At 38.5% G+C, this 24,132-nt stretch overlaps 1 protein-coding gene across 1 annotated transcript in view; it reads left to right on the top strand.

Moving 5' to 3' along the window:
• Positions 1–24,132, top strand: part of SPTLC1 (serine palmitoyltransferase, long chain base subunit 1) — a gene marked incomplete at its 5' end in the record, with an annotated part of 66,881 nt that overhangs the window by 30,348 nt on the left and 12,401 nt on the right. The window contains 6 exons of the mRNA XM_008593944.1: positions 3,432–3,564; positions 12,026–12,155; positions 15,939–16,028; positions 20,384–20,491; positions 22,643–22,738; positions 23,085–23,181. Coding sequence (XP_008592166.1) covers positions 3,432–3,564; positions 12,026–12,155; positions 15,939–16,028; positions 20,384–20,491; positions 22,643–22,738; positions 23,085–23,181 — 654 coding nt within the window. The remainder of the gene's footprint in view (positions 1–3,431; positions 3,565–12,025; positions 12,156–15,938; positions 16,029–20,383; positions 20,492–22,642; positions 22,739–23,084; positions 23,182–24,132) is intronic.

The raw sequence follows: 24,132 nt of genomic DNA, 5'->3' as shown, positions 1-24,132 counted from the left end.
TGCGTATGTAATGCCTACTTGACTGGTCTAAACTAGATCAAAAGACAATTATGTGGCAGGGTTTCTGGGTGATAATGACATTTAATTACGTTCTAGAGCCAGTAGTAAACAATTGTTTGGATTGAGTTTTTTATTTTTATTTTTATTTTCTTTCTTGCTTTGAAAGCAGTCAGCTGAACCCCGAGTGCATGTTTTCATAGGAAGAGTATTTGGTCATAAAAGTCCTAGATCTGCCACTTCTTCCTATTAGTCATGGGATTGTGCATTTTGAAAAACATTCAACACTGTGTTCTAATGAGTGCATACGTGCTATTATTTGTGCTTTTAAGAAGAATCGTCCATGTATAGAAGTCATGGGATTGTGCATTTTGAAAAACATTCAACACTGTGTTCTAATGAGTGCATACGTGCTGTTATTTGTGCTTTTAAGAAGAATCGTCCATGTATAGAATTTTTTTTTTTTTTTTAGAACAGTATGTATGCAAAACTGTGAAGGCCTTAAGAGAATATGTAGTTGGTTGATTGTTTCTAAACTGTTCTAGAGTTGACTCTTTTATGGTCTTTCCTCTGGAAAACAACCAAGAAGGCCATAATCTCTCCTCCTTGAAAGTGAGAAGCTGAACAAGTTGCTCTTAATAGAAGATAGTGTTTAGCTATTCAGAATTCAGATAACTTAATTAGAAGATAGCTTAAAGTGTAAATGGGTTTTTCCTTTTAAAAGAAAACCTCTTCTTTTCTACAAATAGTGAGTTAGTTGAACAAACTCTTACATAGTATGTTACTTTTCTGTGCCAGGCACTGTTCTGAGTGTGGTAGTAGCATGTGATCCTCCTACCCACCCTGTTGACAGTGGCAGGCACGGAGAGGCTCAGAGTAGTTTCAAGCTTGTCCGGGTGCATACCTGGTGATGGGGGAGCCCAGGTCTGAACTCCCATGGCCTGGCTGCCTCCTGAGCTCTGTGATGACCTCAGTGGCCAAGCCTCCTGTCTCTGAGGTTCTGGTCAGGGAGCCAGACAGGCAGATGAACCAGTGCAAGGAAGTGCAGTGAGTGCTGTGGGGCATGCAGCGGCTACCCGGGGCACCTCCCTCCATGGCCTCTTCTCTGCCAAGTTTGCTTCTAGCAGTGGATTAGAGAATGTAGTGCTTTAGTTTTATTCCATGCAAATCTCCAGCACCAGTTGGTGAAAGGGATGTTACACACAGAAGACGTGGACATCAGAAGTCGAGGAACAATGTCCTGGTAGTTTTCCTACTTTCTACCACCCGAACCCTTGCACTGAAAGTTTCTTCATTGCACAAAGTAGCATCAAGAGAAACAAGTTCTGCAGTTATCTATATTTAACCTACCACAAAGTCAGCTTTGCAAGGCTGACATCAGCTAAAACTCAGTATCCTTAGATAGAGAGAAAGGCCACTCTTTTTGAAACTCTGGGCAAGAACCAGTGTTTTTTATTTATTGTTTAGAGATTCTTACCACTTATGATAACTGCATACAAATGGTGGAGTGTACACAATGATGGGAGTGTTCATAATATGCCACTTTTCATCAACAGGGTAACTCACTCTAAATTCCTGAAACAAAGCCATATCAGACTCATCACTCATCAATGAAAAGAGTAATTTAAAGCTAAGAAGTCTACAAAATGATTTAAATAAAATCCCTTGTAGTTAGCAAACATAGTTTATTTGTATCCATAGCATGTTTTTCTTTTTGAAATGGAGATATCAAATGAAAGCAATTCACCATGGGATGAGTTGCCCATCTGCTGGCTAAATTGTGAAGGCTTGTAGTAAATATTCTTGATTAGCATTGTGATTTGAAGGAGGCCTCCTACCTGGGACCTGCTTAATGAGGTGAGGAGGTGAGAGGCTGCAGGGTGATGGTGCTCAGAGAACAGTAACCGTGCTCAGCTACTTGTGAGATGACTGACTCTAGGTCCTGGGCTGCTTTCCTTGTGCCAGATTTTACCTGAAACCTTTCACTGATAGCAGCTCTTCTGGAAGGTGGGCAATGAGATACAGCTAGTCAAGGCCTTGGACTTTGTGTGGTTAATATTGCAGATCTCATACTTAAAGATCACCTGGGATACATTCTTCTAAACTTTGTGTTGTTGTAGAATCCCACACTTATTTAATGTTGATATAATGAAAAGTGTTCTATAAAATTACTATAGCTGATTGGTAATGGAAATCAAATGATATTTCATGTGTTTTTTATATGATGGCAGACTGTGTTTGTATACATTTTAGCTTATAGACAGGAAGAACCATGCTTCATGTTTTATCACTGCTTGGTTGGAATGAGATGCATAGTTCAGTTTAATAATTCTATAACATCCTTTGAGAAGTCTATAAATAAACTGGGCTCTGCCAGGCCAGCAGCACCCTCCATCACCCCTCACTTGGGAATGTTCAGAGCCCCTGCCATGCATTGCCCATACTTCAGACTTCCCTTCAATGGACATATCATGGCTCTCTCTTCCCTGGTCTCAAAATCTGCTTCTGCGACCTCTGATCTCCCTCCTTTTTCCCACAGAGGTCTAAAGCTGGAGGGGCCTGGTTCCTTCTTGTATCAGATTCTGAGTTCTCTTTGCACAGGGCATGTGTTGGAACTCAGTGATCAGTTCTCCAGGCTTGGGTCCTACAGAAGTTAAAAGAACTAAGGGAATTTTTAAAAACCCATTTCTCTCCTTGACAATGTCTCGTTTTAAGACCACTTTGACTGAACAAAGCCAGTCAGTGGCCTATTTGTTCTAAGCATCGCTGGTTCCTCCATCCTAGGTCCTGAAGCCTCATGGCTCAGCCTGGGAGGTGAAAGGCTCCAGGGAACCATAATTTAAGAGGAAAATAAAAACACGCCTGTTTGATAATTATTATTTATCCCCTTTATTACATAACACTCTTAAGCTGCCTCTATAAAAGGACCATATTTCCTTTTGTACTATAAATTTGAATTTCCCAGTACACTTTTAAAAAACTCAGACAGAAACCCAGTCCTATAAAGTGATGGCAGGTGCCACAGACACAGATTGTAGAGGAGTAGCCACTGGAGTTCTGATCGTTGTTACTGTCCTGACACAAGGCATGTGGGTTTTGCTGAAGTGCAAAAGGCACCAATAAGTTACCGTCAGGCACCAGTAAAGCTTCAGTGTTTGGGGTTGAGGGAAGTAAAACAACCCAGAGTTGGAGCTGCCCCAGTAACACATTCTACAGACAGACGGTCTGATTTAGTTCGTGTATTACGGAAGTACTTTTGGCGCAGAATTATTTTAATAGATCTTACACAATTCGTCATCTAAAAACAATTACACTTTGGCTTTAATGTGAAAGTACTAATAATTAAGCTGCTTATGTTCTGTTCTTTATTCTTTCGCAGAGAAAAAAGAATTATAAAACTGTTTAACCATTTAACTTTTTTTTTATTGAAATAGATGTTCATTTGGATTTGGAAGACCGCCTGGCAAAATTTATGAAGACAGAAGAAGCCATTATATACTCATATGGGTTTGCCACCATAGCTAGTGCTATTCCTGCATACTCTAAGAGAGGGGACATCGTGTTTGTGTAAATAATTTTTACTTACATTTCCAATCAAAATTCCTTTGGAAAGTGCTCGCTTTGGCAGCACATATACTAAAATTCCTTTGGAAATAGTATTGACCATCTTAGGGAATTCCTTCATTAGAAGTTACTTGCCTAAAATAATATTGATATTTTTGGTTGTTTTATTTTTAAAGAAATGTACAGTTACTGTAGCCAACTAATTCTACAGAATTTGTGAAACCTTCACCCTACGGATGCTTACAGGTGTTGGTATTCATTTAATCTGCCATTGTGATTTTACATACTGAGATCCGAATGAGGCCAGCCCTCTGCCTTCCCTGTGCAGCTCTGTGGCCCAGTGCCTCACTGCCTGGCAGAGTCGCTCCACTCTCGTCACCCACTCACCCTGAGCTCCTGGTCTCTGCTGCTCTTGCCTCATAGCTTATTGAGGACATGGGAACAACGAGCTGGGAACCTCCTCGACTACCCACACGCAGATCTACAAACTTGCGTGTCTGCATCTTGGGTGCATGGTGCTGCTGTTTACTGTGAAGGGAAAGGCAGAGAGGAGCTATACGGGGGTGGCATAGCCCAGGCAGCTGGTTATACCCACAGAAGCTTCTGCCAGTCCAGCCAGCCTCTGTCATCCTTTTGAGTGGACTGTTAAATGATTCTTTTAAGTTTAGGTCTCAGATTTACTTTTGTTTCTTTTCTTTTTTAACATAATAGCCAGAGTAATACTTCTGAAAAATGCAAATCTGATTATGTCACACTCCATTTAATACATATAAGAGCTTCCATTGTTCCTGAAATAAAGACCCAACTCCTTATTATGATCTCATGACTTCTAAACTAGCTTTTCAGGCTCATTTTGTACCATTTTCCTTCAGGTGCCCTCACCAGCCTTATATGCTGGTTTCCTCTCACTTCAGGGCCTTTGCACATTCTTGTCTCTATACATAGAATATTGTTCCTCCTCTCATTGCCTACTTAGTTCCTCTACACTCTACGTATACATCAACTCTCGCAAGGGAAGCCTCCCCAATCTCTCAGAGCAGTCAAGACCCCTGCTGCACGTGTAGAAAATTTTACAGCCAGAGAGAATATGGTACCCTCGAGAATCCATGCTCAGCAGGCACTGCCACTGCCCATCTCTATCACTCCACTTTCAAGCCTCCCTTACACATGCACACACACACACACACACACACACACACACACACAGACTTTCCCCTCTGCTCTCGTGCCTCACGTTCACTGCACTCTTCTTTTATAGCACTTGCAGCAGCCGGTATCTGTGTGGTTATTGGCTTCCTTTCCTTGCTGAGAGCCCATTGCTTAGGATAGTATTTACCATTTAGTGGTGCTCAACAAATCCAGGTCAGTGAATGAATGAGTGGAAGCTAGAGCTCAAGTGACTGAATGTTAGGCCCCTGCACTATCCCATTACTTATGACTCACCACTGGGACTCCTGCTTGTGCAATGGCAGAACCTTCCATGGCACTCAATGCAGAGCTGACTCTGCCTGGGGGTTTTCAGGGCACCTGTGGCCATTCCTCACCATGGCCCTGCAACAACCTGGGAGCGCTTCACAAATGCCCTGGGCCTCAACAGTATTGTGTTCTAATGTGACCGTGAAAATGAATAATTTTATTATTTTTTTTACACATAGTTTAAAAAAAATAAAATAATATGAAAGACATTAAAAACTTGAAAGCCATTGATTTAAGCAGGGTTTCTAAGTTTTTAGTAAAAGCATAGTTTTAAAAAACTGCAGTGTCATACAGTATCAGTTTATACAAACATGCCAGTATAAATTCCTTTTTAAGTCCAGAAAAAGTTTATGGTTACACATGAACTTGTATGCTTCCTTTGTCATATAATTAATGCTATGTTATCTTTTTGGTTTAACTGCTAGGAAACCTAGGCTAAATTCACTTCTGTGTGTTATACCCAGTGCCTTAAAACTTTAGTTTCCAGTGAGTCATTAGACATTTACTTATTCTCTTCTACATAATTTTAAATATAGTCTGCCTGAAATTTGTTTGAATGTAGGAGTGCTAAAGGTAAAAGTGGCCTTTGGTAAATTGGTTTGGATAATTCATTAGGCATAGACACTGTGTCTGATGCTTCATTTCCTTCTTTTTAGTAAGTGGTGGTAATGCTTTGCCAATAGTACATCTCAGCACATGGTTATTCTTGTACTTAAGTCTGTCCTGTCTCTCTGCTAAGTCTATGTTCATGTTACTTCATATGCTTTTTTTAATTAAACTTTTTATATTGAGATAATTGTAGATTTACAAGCACTTGGAAGAAATTATTCAGAGACTCTGTTTACACTTTACCAAATCTCCCCTAATGTGATAATCTCTTGCAAAACTAGCACAGTTTCAGAGCTGGAATATTGACGTACTTGTAGTCAAGATACAGAACATTTCTATGACAAGGTGTTGCCTCACCCAAGTCCCTCCCACCTTACCCACTCCTTAATCTCTGGCAACTACTAATCTAATCTGTTCTTCATTTCTATAATTTTGTCATTTCAAGAATGTTGTGTAGATGGAATCATACAGTAGGTAACATGTTGGGATTGGCTTTTTTCATTCAGTGTAATTCTCTGGTGATTCATCCAAGGGGTTGCTTGTATCATGAGTTCATGAGTTGGTTCTTTTTTTTTTTTTTTCTTTTGGCAGCTGGCCGATACAGGGATCCAAACCCTTGACCCTGGTTTTGTAACAATGCGCTCTAACCAACTGAGCTAACTGGCCAGCCCAAGAGTTGGTTCCTTTTGATTGCTGAGCAGTGTTCCATGGTGTGGGTGTACTGCAGTTTGTTGAACCACACACCCATTACGGACATCTGGGTTGTTTCTAGTTTTTGGCTGTTACAAGTAAAGCCGCTCAAAACATTCATCTACAGGTTTTTGTACGAACATAGTTTTCATTTCTCTGGGATGTATGCCAACAGGTGCAGTTGCTGGGTTTATGGTATTGCATGTTTAATTTTTTTTTTTTTTTCCTTTTTTGTCTTTTTTACTGACCGGTAACGGGATCGCAACCCTCGGTGTCGCGCCCGTACCGGGGACCGGCAACGGGATCGCAACCCTTGGTGTTGCGCCCGCACCGTGCTCAGCCAGTGAGCGGGAACTGGTCTACCACATGGGATCCGAACCCTCGGCGGAAGCGCCTCCGCACTCCCAAGCAGCGCATTAGCCAGTGAGCGGGAACCGGTCTCCACATGGGATCCGAACCCTCGGCGGAAGCGCCTCCGCACTCCCAAGCAGCGCACTCTCCAGTGCACCACCGGGCCGGCCCATTTAAGGAACTGCCAAACTGTGTTTCAAAGTGACTGTACCATTTTACATTCCCATCAGCAACAGTGTGTGAGAGATCCAGTTTTTCCATGTCCTTGATAGCATTTGGTGTTGTCACTTTATTTTAGCCAGCCTGATAGGTTTGTAGAGATACCTCATTGTGGTTTTAATTTACATTTCCCTATGGCTAATGATGTTGAACAGCTTTTCATATGCTTGTTTTCCCATCTCTTCAGTGAAATGTCTCTTTCTGCCTTTTGCCCATTTTCTAATTGTTTTTTTCCTGTATCTATATATTCATTGCTGGTAAATAGAAATACAGTTAATTTTTGTGTGCTGATCTTGTATCCCGCAACCTTGACAAACTCACTGTAAGTTCCAGTACTTTTTTTGTAGATTTCTTGGGATTTTCTGTCTAATTATGTTATCTGCAAATAGTTTTATTTCTTTTCTGATCTGTGTGACTTTTATTTATTTTCTGGGCTTACTGCACTGACTAGAGCTTCTAGGACTGTGTTAAGAGTAGTAAGAGCAGACCTCCACGCCTTATTCCTGATCTTAGAGGGAAGCATCCAGCCTTTCACCCTTGAGTATAATGTTAGCTCTGGGTTTTCTATAAATGCTCTTTGTCGTGTCCCTCTCTTCCAGTCCTATTTTCCTGAGTGTTTTTATTGTGAATAGATATTGAATTTTGTTGAACACTTTTTCTGTACTGGTTGATACAATTATGTGGCTTTTCTTCTGTAGTCTGTTAGTATGGTAGATTACATTGATTTTCAAATATTGAGCCATCCTTACATACCTAGAATAACACCACTTGGTTATAGTGTATAATTCCTTTTATGTGTAGCTGAATTCTATCTAACTTTTTTTTAAGGCTTTTTATATCGTTTTTATGAGGAATATTGTCCTACAGTTTACTTTTTTTGGTACTTTCTTTGTTTGGTTTGGTATTAGGGTAATACTTCATAAAATCAATTGGAAAGTGTTCCCTCCTTTTCTGTTTTTTGAAGCAGGTTATATAGAATTGTTTTTAATTCTTTAAACATTCGATAGAATCTTCAGTGAGACCATCTGGGCCTGGAAATTTTTTTCTTGGAAGTATTTTAATTATGAATTAAATTTCCTTAGTAGTTACTAGGCTATTCAAATGATCCATGTTGCATTGGGTGAGTTGAGGTAGTTTGTGTTTTTCAGCAGATTGATCCATTTCTTCTAAGTTGTCAAATTTATATGTGTAGCACTGTACATAGTATTCCCTTATGATTATTCTAATATCTGCAGGGTCTGTAGTGATATCCTTTTCCTTATTCCTGGCATTAGTAATTTGTGTCTTCTCTCTTTTTTTCTTTGTCAGTCTTGCTAGAGATTTGTCAATTTTATTGATCTTTTCAAAAAAATCAGCTCTCTGTTTCATTGACTTTTCTCTATTGTATTTCTTTCTTCACTTCTGTTGATTTCCTTTTTTTTTTTTTTTGAAGATGACCGGTAAGGGGATCTTAACCCTTGACTTGGTGTTGTCAGCACCATGCTCTCCAAAGTGAGCTAACCAGCCATCCCTATATGGGATCCGAACCTGTGGCCTTGGTGTTATCAGCACCACACTCTCCTAAGTAAGCCATGGGCCGGCCCTACACTTCCATTGATTTCTGCTTTATTATTTCTTACCTTTTGCTCANTTTTTCTTTGTCAGTCTTGCTAGAGATTTGTCAATTTTATTGATCTTTTCAAAAAAATCAGTTCTCTGTTTCATTGACTTTTCTCTATTGTATTTCTTTCTTCACTTCTGTTGATTTCTTTTTTCTTTGTCAGTCTTGCTAGAGATTTGTCAATTTTATTGATCTTTTCAAAAAAATCAGCTCTCTGTTTCATTGACTTTTCTCTATTGTATTTCTTTCTTCACTTCTGTTGATTTCCTTTTTTTTTTTTTTTGAAGATGACCGGTAAGGGGATCTTAACCCTTGACTTGGTGTTGTCAGCACCATGCTCTCCAAAGTGAGCTAACCAGCCATCCCTATATGGGATCCGAACCTGTGGCCTTGGTGTTATCAGCACCACACTCTCCTAAGTAAGCTAACCAGCCATCCCTATATGGGATCCAAACCTGTGGCCTTGGTGTTATCAGCACTGCACTCTCCTAAGTGAGCCATGGGCCGGCCCTACACTTCCATTGATTTCTGCTTTATTATTTCTTACCTTTTGCTCACTTTTGATTTATTTTGTACTTCTTTTTGTAGGTTTTGAGCTGGGAGTTTAGATTAATTTGAGATTTTTCCTCTTTTCTAATATATGCATTTAGTACTATAAATTTTCCTCTCAGTGCTGCCTTAGTTGTGTCCCACAAATTTTGATGTGTTGTATTTTTATTTTTATTTAATTCATTGCTTTTTATTGCCTTTAGACTTTTTCTTTGACCTATTGGATTATTTAAAGGTATGGTGTTTACGTTCCAAGTGTTTGGAGGTTTTAAATTTTGGTTTGCTTGATGGCTCACGAGGTAGTCTATCTTGGAATATGTTTCATGGGTACTTAAAAAGAGTGATTATTCCGCTGTTGTCTGGTGGAGTATTGTGTAAGTGTATTGTATAAGACTATTCAATCACATCTTGTTGGTTGATGGTGTTGTTGAGTTCTATATCCTTGCTGATTTTCTGTATAGTTCTATCAGTTGCTGAGTGAGGTACTGAAGTCTCCAACTGTAATTGTAGGTTTATCTATTTCTCCTTTCAGTTTTATCAGTTTTTTCTTCTCACATTTTGCAGCTCTGGTGTTTGGTACATATTTAGGCTTGCTGAGTTTGTTTGGAGAATGGTCCATTTTATCATTACATAATGTCCTTCTCTGCCTCTGGACATTTTTGTGTTCCAAAGTCTACTTTATCAGATATCCGTTTCATTATGTATTATTTATTTTATAGATATGCGTATGTATGTGTTTTCACTATGTAGTATATATATTTTTTTTCACATGTCATTATATTTGAAGTTAGTTCCTTGTAGACAGCATATAGTTGAGTCATGTCGTTTAATGCACTCTACCCTGTCTTCAAATCATGTATTTGTCCATGTACATTTAATGTAATTACAGATATATTAGAGTTTGATTCTGCCATTTTATTTTTTGTTGTTTTTCTCTCTACTTTTTTGTGTCTGTTTTCTATTTCCTGCCTTGCTGTGTTAATGGAACATGTTTTAGAAGTACATTTTTATTTATCTATAGTATTATTGTTTCTCTTTGTATAGCTTTTTAAATCATTGCTCTAAGTATTATATTATATATGTTCTCACAGTCTACTGGTGGCATCATTTTACCAGTTTAAGTATAGAAATATGTACCTTTTTTTATATCCTCTTATAAAGTTTTAAACATTTCCTACACATACACTGAGAACCAAATCACAGTGTTGTAATTTTTGCTTTGCCTGTCCAAAATAATTTAGAAAACTCCAGAGGAGAAGAAAAGCCTAGTGTATTTGCCCACATTTTTTATTTACTGTACCCTTTCTTCCTTCCTGATACTCTGAGGTACTCTAAGGTTCTTCTTTTAGGATTTTTTCCCTCCTTTCTAGTGTACTTCCTTTAGCCATTTCTTTAGAGTAGTTCTGCTAGTGACAAATTCTCTTAGGTTTTTTTTCCTTCAAGTGAGAATGTCTTGATTTCCCCTTCATTACTAAAGGATAGTTTTGCTGGTTATAGGATTCTTGATTGACAGTTCTTTTCTTTCAGCATTTGAAATTTATCATGACACTTTTTTTTGGCCTCCAGGTTTTCTGATGAGAATTCTCCTGTCATCAGATTGTTTTTTTCCTATATGTAAGGTGTCCTTTTTCTCTGGGTTTCAAATTTTTTTCTTTGTTAGTTTTCAGAAGTTTGACTGTGATGTGTTTTAGCATCTGTTTGTTTGGGTTTTGCTCAACTTCTTTAATCAGTTGCCAGATTTGGGGGGTTTTTAGCCATTATTATTTCTTTGATTATTTTTTTTAGCCACACTGTCTTTCTCTTCTCCTTCAGGACTCCAATGACATGAATTTTAGATATTTTATTACAGTACCACAGGTCCCTGAGGCTCTGTTCATTTCTTTCTAGACTATTTTCTCTGTTGTGCACAGTGACTAATTTCTGTTTTTATGTCTTTTAGTTTGCTGATTCTTTCCTCTGTCTCCTCCATTCTGCTGCTGAGCCCATCCACTAAGCTTCTTATTTTGGTTTTTCTTTTTCCAGTTCTAATATTTTCATAGGAGACTTCTTTGTATCTTCTACTCTGTGCCAGGCTCTCTATTATTTTGTTTGTTTCAAGTGTTTGTAATTGCTCATTGAAACATATATATCGTATATTGTAGCTGTTCTAAAATCATTACTGCCACAGGGAGGTGTGGTACAGGGCTCCTACTTGGCCTTCACTGACACCCGAGGTGGGGTTTCTTTCCTGCTGGGCGATGGTGGCAGTCCTGACTCTCCACTAGGCCTGCTGCAATACCGCCCAAGCAGAGATTGGGAGGGTGCCCCATTACTGCCACACAGGGGTGGAAGTTTGGGCTCTCCTCGTGGTCTCCATGACACTGCACTGAAAGCAGGGGGGATGTTTGTTTATTATTGGTATTATCAGCCGGCGGTGATAAAAGTCCAACCCCCTACTTAACCTTGTTTGATACTACCCTGTGAGGGGTGTGGGAGTGCCTGTTGTAACCTCTGAGGAGTTGAAGTCTAGGTTCCCTGCTCAGCCTCTCCGGTGTGGATGGGGTCGGGGACCACAGTTTTTCTCTGTAGTATCTGACTACAGTTGAGTGGTATTATCCAAAAGTTTCCTGTCCAGGTGAGCTGCCAGTATTGCTTCTCATGGCAGAGGAGAATGTGTCAGTCACATTAGAGATGCTACCGATGTATGTAATCTGATACGCCATCCATACTAGGATGTGTACTGGTTTCAGAAAGGTTAAAGTATGGCAAGGGTTTGCCTTTTGCAATAGAGTATATATGGTGGTTACATGAAAAGGACTTCCAGAGTAAGGAGCGAACAGTGACATATGCATTTTCAAACATGTTTTGTTTATTTGCTGTGTTCACATTAACAACTGGAAGTTGGTCACCTTAGGAAAGCAAGCATTCCTTTTCTGAGAATGTTGACAGGGCCTTTTAAACTCTGATTTGGTGGGTCTCTCTTCCTTGCAGAGATAAAGCTGCCTGCTTTGCTATTCAGAAAGGATTACAGGCATCACGTAGTGACATTAAGTTATTTAAGCATAATGATATGGCTGACCTGGAGCGACTACTAAAAGAACAAGAGGTCGAAGATCAAAAGGTATGATTCTTCTGAGGAAAATAATACAGTTCTTTTGTACTTCCTGACCAGCTAAATTATATATGAAATGGTAATTTGTCATGAAAACTTGCCTGAGGATCACATTTGGATATTAAATAAGGGTGTTCCTACTTATTGAAATGTACTTCATATTGGAGAGCCAAGTCTGATTGTAATTGCCTTGTCATTGCCATAATTATATGTAGCAAATTTGGAAGGAGGTAATCCAGGCAACTTTCTAAGAGAGATGGTGGGAGGCGCCCAAGCGTGCACCAGGTGAGTAGAGAAGATGCATACTCCCAACTCTGTCTAATAACACCAAAACTCATTAGACCTCTAATGAGATATACCTAGTGAATTCAAAATAGGCTTATTCATATAAAAAAAAATCATGTACCAATTACATGGAGGAACGACTGGCATCAGATCTTGTTAATTTATGAACAAAGTGAGACCCTTCCTCCCACTGCACCCACCTTTATCCTGGAGCTCTGAGCTGATATACCTAGTGAATTCAAAATAGGCTTATTCATATAAAAAAAAATCATGTACCAATTACACGGAGGAAAGACTGGCATCAGATCTTGTTAATTTATGAACAAAGTGAGACCCTTCCTCCCACTGCTCCCACCTTTATCCTGGAGCTCTGAGCTGCTGCTGCCTGGAGGAAACCCCTGCTGCAAACATGGTCTTCTTCTGTCTTGCAGTCCTATTTCCAGTTCTTCCTTCCCAAGAACCTCCATAGCCCCTGGTAGTGGTGGGTTGGAAAGTAGCTCCTTGATGTTCTGATGAAAGAGTAGAACAGAGAAAGTGAGATCAAAGTAGCACTGTTAGAATTACAATGTATTTTCCCCTGAAGACAGGGATGGAAAAGACATTTCTGGCCTGTGGTTGTGCAGCAGGACACCATGGGGGGTGTGGACTGTGCTGGGAACCTGGTCAGTACATCCTTTTTCTCAAACACCACTTTCAAGTTGATTTTGCTGACACAGCTCATTCATAACTAGAAAACCAGTAAAAATGCTCATTGTGTTCTTTTGTTTTAATTTCCATTTTCCCACATATTTGCATTATTCATTTAGGATTCTGTCATCTTTGCTTAGGTGTCAGCCTGAGTGTGACACTTCATGAATACACACATTCTCATGATGAATATGCATGGACTCACTGTTTAATGCTAGATGTGCTATAAACCAGTGTTTCATATTTACGCAATCTAGGAAAATCTACAGGGAACATCTTACAATTGAGACTGTTTCACTGATTAATTTTTTTCCACAATAAATTTTAAGATGTCTCTTATTCTGATTCAGTAATAGAATGCTAGCCACTAGACTGAAGAACACTACCTTGGAAAGTATGATTGTGAGCCAGTTTATTTTGCCAAATTAGTATTGTCCAAAATTAAGTATCTTGAAATTTATTGCTACTTTATCACTTTTACTTTGTTACTATTCAATTTATACCCCGTTTTCCTGCCAAGAGTAGGCCTTCTACTGTAACTTTACGTTTTGGTGTTTAGAAATACCTTTTCAATTTCATTTTCACATAAATAACAAATCCGATGAACTTTTTTACTGTTTTCTACCTGGATACAAATACCTTTACTTTGAAAGTGACTTAAAATTTTACTGTTTAGTCCAGGTTTGGATCGTATTTTGTCAGTTTCCCAAGTGTTGTGGTTCAGAGATTTTTTTCATCCTTTTTCTTACAGGGTTCTGTGTTAATCCTTCTAAAAAAAAAAGAGAGAGAGAAAAAGAATGGCTAGTAAATATGAACAGCCGTGACAGAAGGAATACATTATGAACAAGTGAATAGTAGGCTGGCCTCACTAATGGTTAAGGGAGTTAAGCTAGGAGTTTTGCCTGTCAAATTAAGGCACGTTTTTAATAGTAATAATCAGTGCCAACGCAAGTGTGAGACAGGATACTCCTGTGATATTGGGAAGAGTTTAAATCAGCACCACCCTTCTAGAAGGTAAATGGGCAAATGTATTCCAGGATCTTTAAGTATCCGTACCCTTTGACCCAGACCTGGAGTGTTATCTTTAAAAAATCATCAAAAATGGTGTCAAAGATTGAAGGATATTCACAATGTGGTATAAAAAAGCAAAATGAGGGAAACAATGTAAATTCAACATTAGGGGAATAAGTTTATGGTTTATCCACAACATAGAACATTTCCATTAAAATCATTTTTTAAATAATACTAAATGTGGAAATGCTCACAATGTAATGTTTTTTAAAAATCAGGTCCTAAATTATTACAGTAAAATCCTGATTTTGAACAAAGTCATTTATAAATATATGTATATATAGGAAAGACAAAAACTGCCTCTGTGTGGTATGACCAGCTAATTTTTAAAATTCTTTTTTGTAATTTTCTCTTTCCCAAGATTCCTACCATGAATATTTAAAAATCATTTAAAAAAACCACTTTATTTTTAAAAAGGCATGAAGAGGCAGGATGCTCCCATGTCAGAGTGAAGGTGACCTCTCCTCATCATCGACTCCTAACAGATGCGTATTGCTAGCTCTGAGACACTCAGTTTTCAGTTGATGGAGAGAGTGAAGGTGATTGAGCAACCTCAGCGATGTATAGCTGTGATGTCAGAGTGAAGGTGACCTCTCCTCATCATCGACTCCTAACAGATGCGTATTGCTAGCTCGGAGACACTCAGTTTTCAGTTGATGGAGAGAGTGAAGGTGATTGAGCAACCTCAGCGATGTATAGCTGTGTATACATCAAACATATCTTTTTAACAAACACTTTTTTTTTCTTTAGTGTTAGAGTTTTGGGTTCTAAAATACCCCTTAAAAGCGTTGCTCTGATACTTGAGTTTCTAATTGTCCTTTGGAACAGAAGCTCAGAAGCAAGAAACCTTTGACTAGGAAGGTAGTCACAAACTCACCTTGGATCTCAGTATTTTTTCAGTCCAGCACAGCTAAAGCATCTCCTCTACAGATCTAAATGTATGAGAGGTTTATTAGTGACTTGCTGTGACTTGACTTGTGGGGAGGTGTGTGTTGTTTGAAAGCCCCTCCACCCTACCACTTAGGAACATCACTGAACAAGGTCATAGGAGGAGTGAGAGAGGAAAAGGCTTTCATCTGTTTTTTGTAGGTGAGGGAGAGCAGGGTTGGTTTGTTTTTTAACTTTTTATTAGGGAAATTGCCAGCACATGCAAAGGAAACACAGTAGTTTAGTTAAGGCCCCTGCCCCCTTCTCCCAGCCTTGGCGTCAACATTGCACCATTCTAACACCGTCTGTACATCCACCTGCTTTTCACCCCATCTCCGTGAGGTTGATGAGCTTCATTATAGCTTTTCTACTTTTAGGTAAAATTTACAGAGGATGTATACATTGAAATGTATACATCCTAGCCGTACAATTTTGACCAATGGTTATACCCAGATAACCTAGGAATCATGGCCCCATCATGATATAAAACTTTCCCCATCTCTCCAGAAAGTTCCTTCGGGCTCCTTCCCAGTTATTCTGGGGTTAGAGAGTTTTCTTTGTGTTTTAATATTCTCAGAGTACCTAAATAGTCTGCTCTGTATGTGTGTGAGGTATCTAGTTGATGTGAACTGAAAAACATGTCTGAGAGAAGAAAGCCTTGCTGTTCATCTCAAAATAACCAGATTTCAAACACCAAGCTTTAATTTATTCAGACTATGTTTTTATAAATAAATGTTGTAAAGTGAAAGTGCTAAGTAGTAAGTGGCAGATTTTGTATTTGGAGTTACTAAAATTTAAGATACCTGGTTTTTTCTTTTAAAGAATCCTCGCAAGGCTCGTGTAACTCGACGTTTCATTGTAGTAGAAGGATTGTATATGAATACTGGAACTATTTGTCCCCTTCCAGAATTGGTAAGCAACCGTGTTTAGTCATTATTTTAGAATTTGGATTATTTGGCCTTTTGTTTATGAGCACTTTTAATGTGTGATGTCCGCACCACTTTGCACAATAGATATCATGAGCATATTTTGATCATACCAGGGAAGTAGATTAACATTAAGTGCCGATGTTGGCCTTTAAAGAGTAATCAAGACTTAGCTTTTAAACGAACTTTATTTTTTAAAACCGACTTTACCCCTTACCCGACTTTATTGAGGCAAAATTGACATAATAAAATACGCAGAACTGGGATTAAAGTCAGGAGTCCACATCCTTCCTTCCGTATTTTATAAAATAACCTAATTATTATTATTATTATTATTATTTTCCTTTTTGTCTTTTTTTTACTGACTGGTAATGGGATTGCAACCCTCGGTGTCGCGCCCGTACCGGGGACCGGCAACGGGATCGCAACCCTTGGTGTTGCGCCCGCACCGCACTCAGCCAGTGAGCGGGAACCAGTCTCCACATGGGATCCGAACCCTCGGCGGGAGCGCCGCTGCGCTCCCAAGCGGCGCACTCTCCAGTGCGCTACTGGGCTGGCCCAAAATAACCTAATTATAAAGCCCCTACAATACTCAAAGGGAAAGAAGGAGGAATGAATATAGGAGAAGTTTCACTGTTTGTTGAACTAGAATTCTTCCTCCCACCCCCTTTAATTATCTTTTTCAGCCTCCATGCAGTTATCCTCAACAGCCTTCAACTACAAATGATGTTGAAGACTTGGATTTGAAGAAGGATCTGTGAAGCTGGATTTGGGAGATAGTGACCTAAAGAGATTCTCCCTGGAGGTTGAAAGAGAGAGGCAGAGCTTTGTGACATCACTCACGATGGAACGGATCTGCTGGGAGTTGCCCTCTGAAGTCTCCACACTCAGGGCAGGAAGGGTTACAATCACCAACCACATGGCTGTGCCATTTTAAGTCCCTGTCAGCCACATATGAGGGTCCCAGTTCTCCACGTCTTCGCCAACTCTTGGTATTTTCTGGGGTTTTTGTTTGTTTGTTTTAGCCATCCCAGTAGGTGTGAAGTAGTGTCTTGTGGTTTTGATTTGCGTTTCCCAAATGACTTTTCATGTGTTTATTGGCCATCTGTATATATTTGGAGAGATGTCTGTTCAAGTGCTTTGCCCATTTTTTAATTGGGTTGTTTGTCTTTTTGTTGTTAACTTATGAGAGTTCTTTCTTTATTCTGGATACTAGACCCTTATCAGATATATGATTTGCAGGTGTTTTCTCCCATTAAGTGGGATTTGGTTTCACTTCTTTGATAAGTGTCTTTTGATGCACAAAAGTTTTTCATTTTGAAGAAGTCCAATTTATTTATTTTGTTGTTGCTTGTGCTTTTGTGTCATATCTAAAAATCTTTGCCTAATCCAAGGTTATAACGATTTACTCCTTGGTTTCCTTCTAAGAGTTTATAGTTTTTGTGCTTACATTTAGGTCTATCATTCATTTTGAGTTAATTTTTTATACACTGCATTGTAGGGATCCAACTTCATTCTTTGGCTTGTAGTTATCCAGTTGTTCCTGCATCATTTGTTGAAGAGATTTTTGTTTTTCCACTGAAAGGTCTTGGCACCTGTACTGAAAATCAATTGACCATAGGTGTATGAGTTTCTGGACTCTTTATTTTGTCTGTCTGTTATGTCTGTCCTTATGCCAGTACCTCAGTCTTAATTACTGTAGCTTTGTGTAGTAAGTTTTGAAGTCAGCACATGTGGGTTTTGTGCATTGTTCTTTTCAAGATTGTTTTAGCTATTTGGGGTCCCCTGAAATTCCATTTAAATTTTAGGATCCGCTTTTTTATTTCTGTAAAAACTGCTCTTGGGATTTTGATAGGGATTGCATTGAATATGTAACTCAGTTTGGAAAGTATTGCTGTATTAATGATACTAAGTCTTCCAATCTGTGAACATAGGATATGTTTCCATTTATCTAGATCTTTAATTTGTTTCAGCAGTGTTTTGTAGTTTTCAATGTACAGTGCACCTCTTTGGCTAACTTTATCACTAACTATTTGATTCTTTTTTATTCTATTATAAATGGAATTGTTTGCCTAATTTTCTTTCCAGATTGTTTACTGCCTGTTACAGAAATGCAACAGATTTTTGTGTATTGAACTCGTATTGTGTAAATTTTGCTAAATTCATTTATTAGCTCAAATAGTACTTTTGTGGATTTTATTCTATATATGATCATGTCATCTGTGAATAGTTTTACTTCCTTTCCAATTTGGATGCCTTTTATTTTTCTTGCCTGAACTAGAGGTGACAAAAGTGGGCATCTTTGTCTTGTTACTTATTTTAGAGGGAAATCTTTCAATTTTTCACCATTGAGTATATTAGCTGTGAGTTTTTCATAAATACCCTCTATTAGCTTGAGGAAGTTCCTTCCTATTCCTAATTTGTTGAGTTTTTTCAATCGTGAGAGGTTGTTGGATTTTGCCAAATGAGTAAGAATTCAAAATAAACGTTTCATATGTTATTTTCAAAGTTTTTCACTATTCTGAGGAAATCTAAATACATTCTAAATATCAATAAAAGGGATCTATTTGTTCACTTTTCCCTGCGTTTTTGTAAGATTGCTGAGATTGATAGAATAATGTGGGAGGCAGTGGTCCAGAAGATACGAGAACTGTAGGTCATAGGGCTGCAGTAATGAAGCAGTACTGCGGGACACACACACAGACAGAGCAGTGGACAAAACGCAAAGTGTGGGACAGATCGAGTATGTGCAGTGTTGAGAACATCAAGATGATGGATACACATTAGGGTTTGACTCTGGGATTCCCTTTGTGTTTCACTATTTGTCTGTCTGTCAGTACTGTTACATTTTCTAAAACATGAGTTTTAGAAACTTGATAATATTCATATCAAGGGATGGAAAAGAGTCAATGTTGAAAAGATGTCATTCTTCCTAGATTAGTTTTTTCATTGTTAATGAAAATCCAGCCAAAAGCCCAGTGGGACCTCTCCCCCCTCATTTGACATTGATTAGCAAGAATCAGTGATTCTTGATTAGCCAGTAAAATGTTGCTGATTAAAATGTAAATTATCAGAGACTTGTAATGTGGGATATCAAACTATCTTACACATTCTGTGCATTATTTCTATAGTTTCAGTAGACAAAGGTCTTTGTAATTAAACCTTCAATAATTGAAGATGTGATTCTGGCACCCAGAAAAGATAACATGAGTAAGAGGAAGATTGCGAACCCAACAGCTTCTCATGTTATGTATGTAAAAATGTAGTGGTTGGTGACTGCTGTATTTTAATTTAGTTATGAAACTTATTATGTAAAAATAATATATGGTTAAATCAATTATACGTTAGGAAAAAAAATACCTATACACAAGCTTACATGTATCAACTTCCTAATTGGCTGTCAGATTGTGTTTTGTTTTTGTTTTAAATGACATAATTAGAGCATATAGATAAATATGCACCTAGACTCTTGATGAGAAAGGACGTTCTTACAAGCCTGAAAACAAAGGTAAATAGACTTAATAATAATAACAAAAACTTTTTCTGCATTTAAAAAATATTGTTAATCCAAATTAAAACAGATCCACTGAGGGAAGAAGACCTACCTTTCCCAGGACTTTTTAATGTTTAATCAGACTACTGTTTAGCAGGTAGATTACATGTCTATAGCCATAAATATTTTAACATTTCCTTTTTTAAAAAATGGGTATCATGCTGTCTCTATTATTGAGTTGAACTGAATCATTTTAGAGCATCTAAAGCACAGTCCGTTCTCGTTATTCACAGTACTTACGTTCTATGAAGTTGCCACAAACACAGAAATAGAGATTACTGAGCTACTGCTTCTAAGGCAAATATAGGGTTAGATTTCTGCCAGCTTCTGGTCACAACATTTTGTAAGCCGATCAATACATAAGTTATTTTATGTGTTTTTCTATTTAAAGACACTACTTCCTATCTATTGTTGATTCATTACCATTGAACCAACCAAAAATGCAACAAATATGGCAATAAATAGGCCATGAAAAGGACCCTGTTTACAGTATCAGGGCTGAAACAGTTGAACCTCCGCTGGAAATGTGCATGTCCAGTAACTCAAATTCCTCTTCACTTTACACATGCACATGTCTGCAAATGAATGAAGGAGTACCCCGAGGATTGACTTTGGGCTTACAAATAAATTGTAACAAGTAGGTGAATTCGCAAACACAGAATCTGTGAATATTGAAGTTCACTACATTACACACTTTTTTTATTTTAAGTTTAATATTTTTCTTTGCAATATGTTCTATATGCTGCTAATCATCGGTATTTTAAAGTTTTGTTTTATATAACACTTAGGTTAAGTTAAAATACAAGTACAAAGCAAGAATCTTTCTGGAGGAAAGCCTTTCGTTTGGAGTCCTAGGGGATCATGGCCGAGGAGTCACTGAGCACTACGGAATCAGCGTAAGTTCTCCTTTCTGGGAACATTTCCCCTCACCAAGGAAACATGTAGCTCCATTCTGCTAGACAGATCTGCGTAGGCTCAAGACAATGCTCCTCATCATTTGGGGGGTCATGAAACTTTGATGTCTGTCACCTCACTGAGTCCAGGGTGAACCTGGTCAGCCAGACCAGGGCCCCATCTTCCCTCTGAACCTGTAAACTCAAAGTGGCTACTTGTGGAATTTGTGTTCTATTTACATGGTAGCATTTGATGTTGGCTTTTAGTGTCTCTACAAAAATTTAAATTTTGCTTCCATTTATTTCTTAAAATCTTTAAGAATTCCCTAAGTAGTCCTTTAAAAAGTATTTATGATGGCAGTGAAAGGATGGTCTTTCTAATATTTAAAATTGTGTGTTCCATGTAATTTGTGGGTTTGTGGGTGGTAGGTACAGTTATACCTTGGTTTTAAAATATATATAGCGTCAGAATACCACTGGCAAGGATTCAGCAAAGCCCTTCAAGGTCCCAAACAGTTGGAGTGAGTTTGTCATGTGTCCTTTTGCTGAAGGGAAGTGGACCCAGACCGCCTACAGTGCTTGGTGAGCTGGGCTTCTGGAGCCTCTGGGCAGAGTGAAGTCAGCCAGTCTTTAGCACCTGCCTTTACTGACCACCATGGGTAGAGTTACAGGAAGATTTTTCTCCAGTTACAGGTTATATGCATAAAAGCTTTGCCACCTGTGTTACAAAAGTGAACTGTAAAATAAATCACCTTAGATTATCTGTGTCCCACTGCCCATACAGTCCTGGAGAAAAACTTCAGAGCATAGTGAATATCATATGATGTTGGAAGGAAGCACACTCTTCCCGGACAGACTGGCATTCGGCAATTAAATGTACTGAGGAACTTAAGATAAATGGAAACGTACTTCAAGCACATCTAGCAGTACACTAGGGCCATTTTCAAGGCATGAAAATGTTGAAAAGGAAAAAACACTAACTTCACTTTCTGGTTTTCTAAATGCTTTTCGCAATTGTCAGTGAGATAATATTCACGAGAACCGAAGAGTAAGAGTGCAGAATGTATGGATTCATTTGGATCCTGATTCAAACAAACGTTGTTGGGGGGGAGGGAGCAACTTTGTAAGGGAATCAGAGATATTTGCACACTGAATGTTGGATGATATTAAAAAGTTGTTAATTATTCAAGTGTTATAATAGTTTTATGATTATGTTTTTGAAAGAGTCTATGTCTTTTAGAAATACACACTGAGATATCTGTAGATGAACCCCTGCGAAGTCTAGGGTTTGCTGTAAAGAAGTGATGAGGGCAGTAGGGGTTGTGGATGAAACCGGGTTGGCCTTGAGCTGATAATGACTGAATCTAGGTGAGGGGGATCCTTGAAATTTTTCATATAAAAGGTTAAATTTTTTTGAAAAAAAGCAAGAGTGCAGAGGCTTCCCTGTTAGATCTGTGGAACACTTAGAAAACATCAGATGTAATCTGAGGAGCCATTGTCATGGCCATCAGTAAGTAATTATTGAATGCCTACTGTGTGCCCAGAATGGAACCAGATGCGGGGGGCCAGAGCAGCAGATGAGGACCAAAGGGAGAGGTGCTGAGGGGCTGGAGAGAAGCCCACGCACATCAGCTCCATCCACCCCCTGGCCATGTGGCCCAGTCTGGTCATAGATTCCATTGCCATGATGTTTGGATAAATTGATTTTATTTCTGGAATGATGAAAGGCAAATAGGAATAGAGTGCTCAAAACTTTGATAGATTTATTTTATTTATCTCAAGTACCTTCTATGAGCAAGGCCAGCTAGACCACTGTTTTGGTAAGGAAATAATCCTTTTTTGTACCTCTGTTTGTTTTTAATATCAGACAACTTTGTATTTCATGTCCTTTAAAATTTATGTATCTCTTCCACTGTGAGTAAAGTGTCAATGCATGATGACGTGGCAAAAAAGTATAAAACGATGGGCCAGGAAACCACAGCCCGTTCAGCAAATGACTTTATATGGTTCGTCGTTTGTTTTCGTGGAGGTTTGTTTGAGTCCAGATGTTAGCAGGCATGATTAAAGCTGAAATTTTGTCTCTAGACTTGACGTTGGCCTTTTTTTTTCTTTAAGCTGAGGAATAACTATTGTCCTCTCACGCTTCTCCGGCAGATTGATGATATCGATCTTATCAGTGCCAACATGGAGAATTCACTTGCTTCTGTTGGAGGTTTCTGCTGTGGCAGGTCTTTTGTAATTGACCATCAGGTGGGTTCTTTTTAAAACAAAAGCAAAAACTGAAACTGATGGCTCTGTTGGTCACCTCAAAATATAACTTCAAAATACAAAATTTTACTTGAACTTAGTTTATCACAAATTTTATTTAAAAGTCAATTTTTAAAGACTCTTTCAAAAAGTTTATATGTAGACATTATCTCCCTGTTAATAAAAAATCATGTTTTTGTCGCGTGTATAACATTTATTACTGCTGGATCTTACCCCCTCACCACGTGTGCACGCTGTTCAGCAGGTGGTGTAGAGAATCGGTGCCTTTCAAATGTTTACCTAAAAAAGACAGAATGTGTATGTTTTTAACATGTTCGTTTCTTCTCAGCGACTCTCCGGCCAGGGATACTGCTTTTCAGCTTCATTACCTCCCCTGTTAGCTGCTGCTGCCATTGAGGCCCTCAACATCATGGAAGAGAATCCAGGTATGTTTTAAACCCAGGAAATCAGAGAGATCTCGGGTTATGTTAACCATGTTATTAGTTTGCCTTTTGGAGGAATTAGCTAGAGGAAATTATTTACCAGACAAAACTCTAGCTTTGAATGACATTGCCTGGCATTTATAGGAAGAATGCAGTGAAGAGCTGTCCCTGCCTCGGGGACCAGGTTAGAGCTTCTCTCCTGAGCTGGAGCCCAAGTGTGCTTACCTCCTTCAGTGGGCTAAGATGCTGGGAGGAGGGGCCCTCAGTCAGTTCTGAACCTAAATGATTCCATTGTGTAAATAAGCCAGTTGTTGTTTGCTTTATAGTTTTTTGAGAAGTTAGATGAAGCGTACTGCTTTTTGATCTATGTAATTTTGTAACTATATTTACAGCCTTTGAATTATCATAAATAAGCCAGTTGTTGTTTGCTTTATAGTTTTTTGAGAAGTTAGATGAAGCGTACTGCTTGTTGATCTATGTAATTTTGTAACTATATTTACAGCCTTTGAATTATCCATTGGTGCTTACTGGGCAAAACAGAAAGTCAACTAAGAATTTAAAATGTGGCCTTTGGCTGTGATAGAGCCACCATAGCAAAGCTTAAAACGGATATGGAGAAGCAGGCCTTACCTGGTATTTCTGAATTTTCAATGTTGATATTAATTCAGAGAATCAGAAAATGAGTGTGTCTGTGTGTACAATCATGCGCTGGCTTGTCAGATGGCCTGGCACTTCCACCTCCTGATCAGAGACTTTAGTTTCTGAATTTTCTTTGATTAAAAGGAAAATGTCAAGAAAACTAAAAATTACTTTACTACAATTGATTTTTTACCAAACTGTTTAGGATCAAGAAATAAGTAATAAGTATGTACCCTTTTATTCTTAGCCACTTTATCTGTAGAATCTTAATAAGAACAAGAGCCATTGTTTTACTTGGAAAGCACCATCCCAGAT

Source organism: Galeopterus variegatus, unplaced genomic scaffold (assembly GCF_000696425.1).
Source record: "Galeopterus variegatus unplaced genomic scaffold, G_variegatus-3.0.2 Scaffold9888, whole genome shotgun sequence".
Lineage (NCBI taxonomy): Eukaryota > Metazoa > Chordata > Mammalia > Dermoptera > Cynocephalidae > Galeopterus > Galeopterus variegatus.
This window is presented reverse-complemented; position numbering and strand designations above follow the sequence as displayed.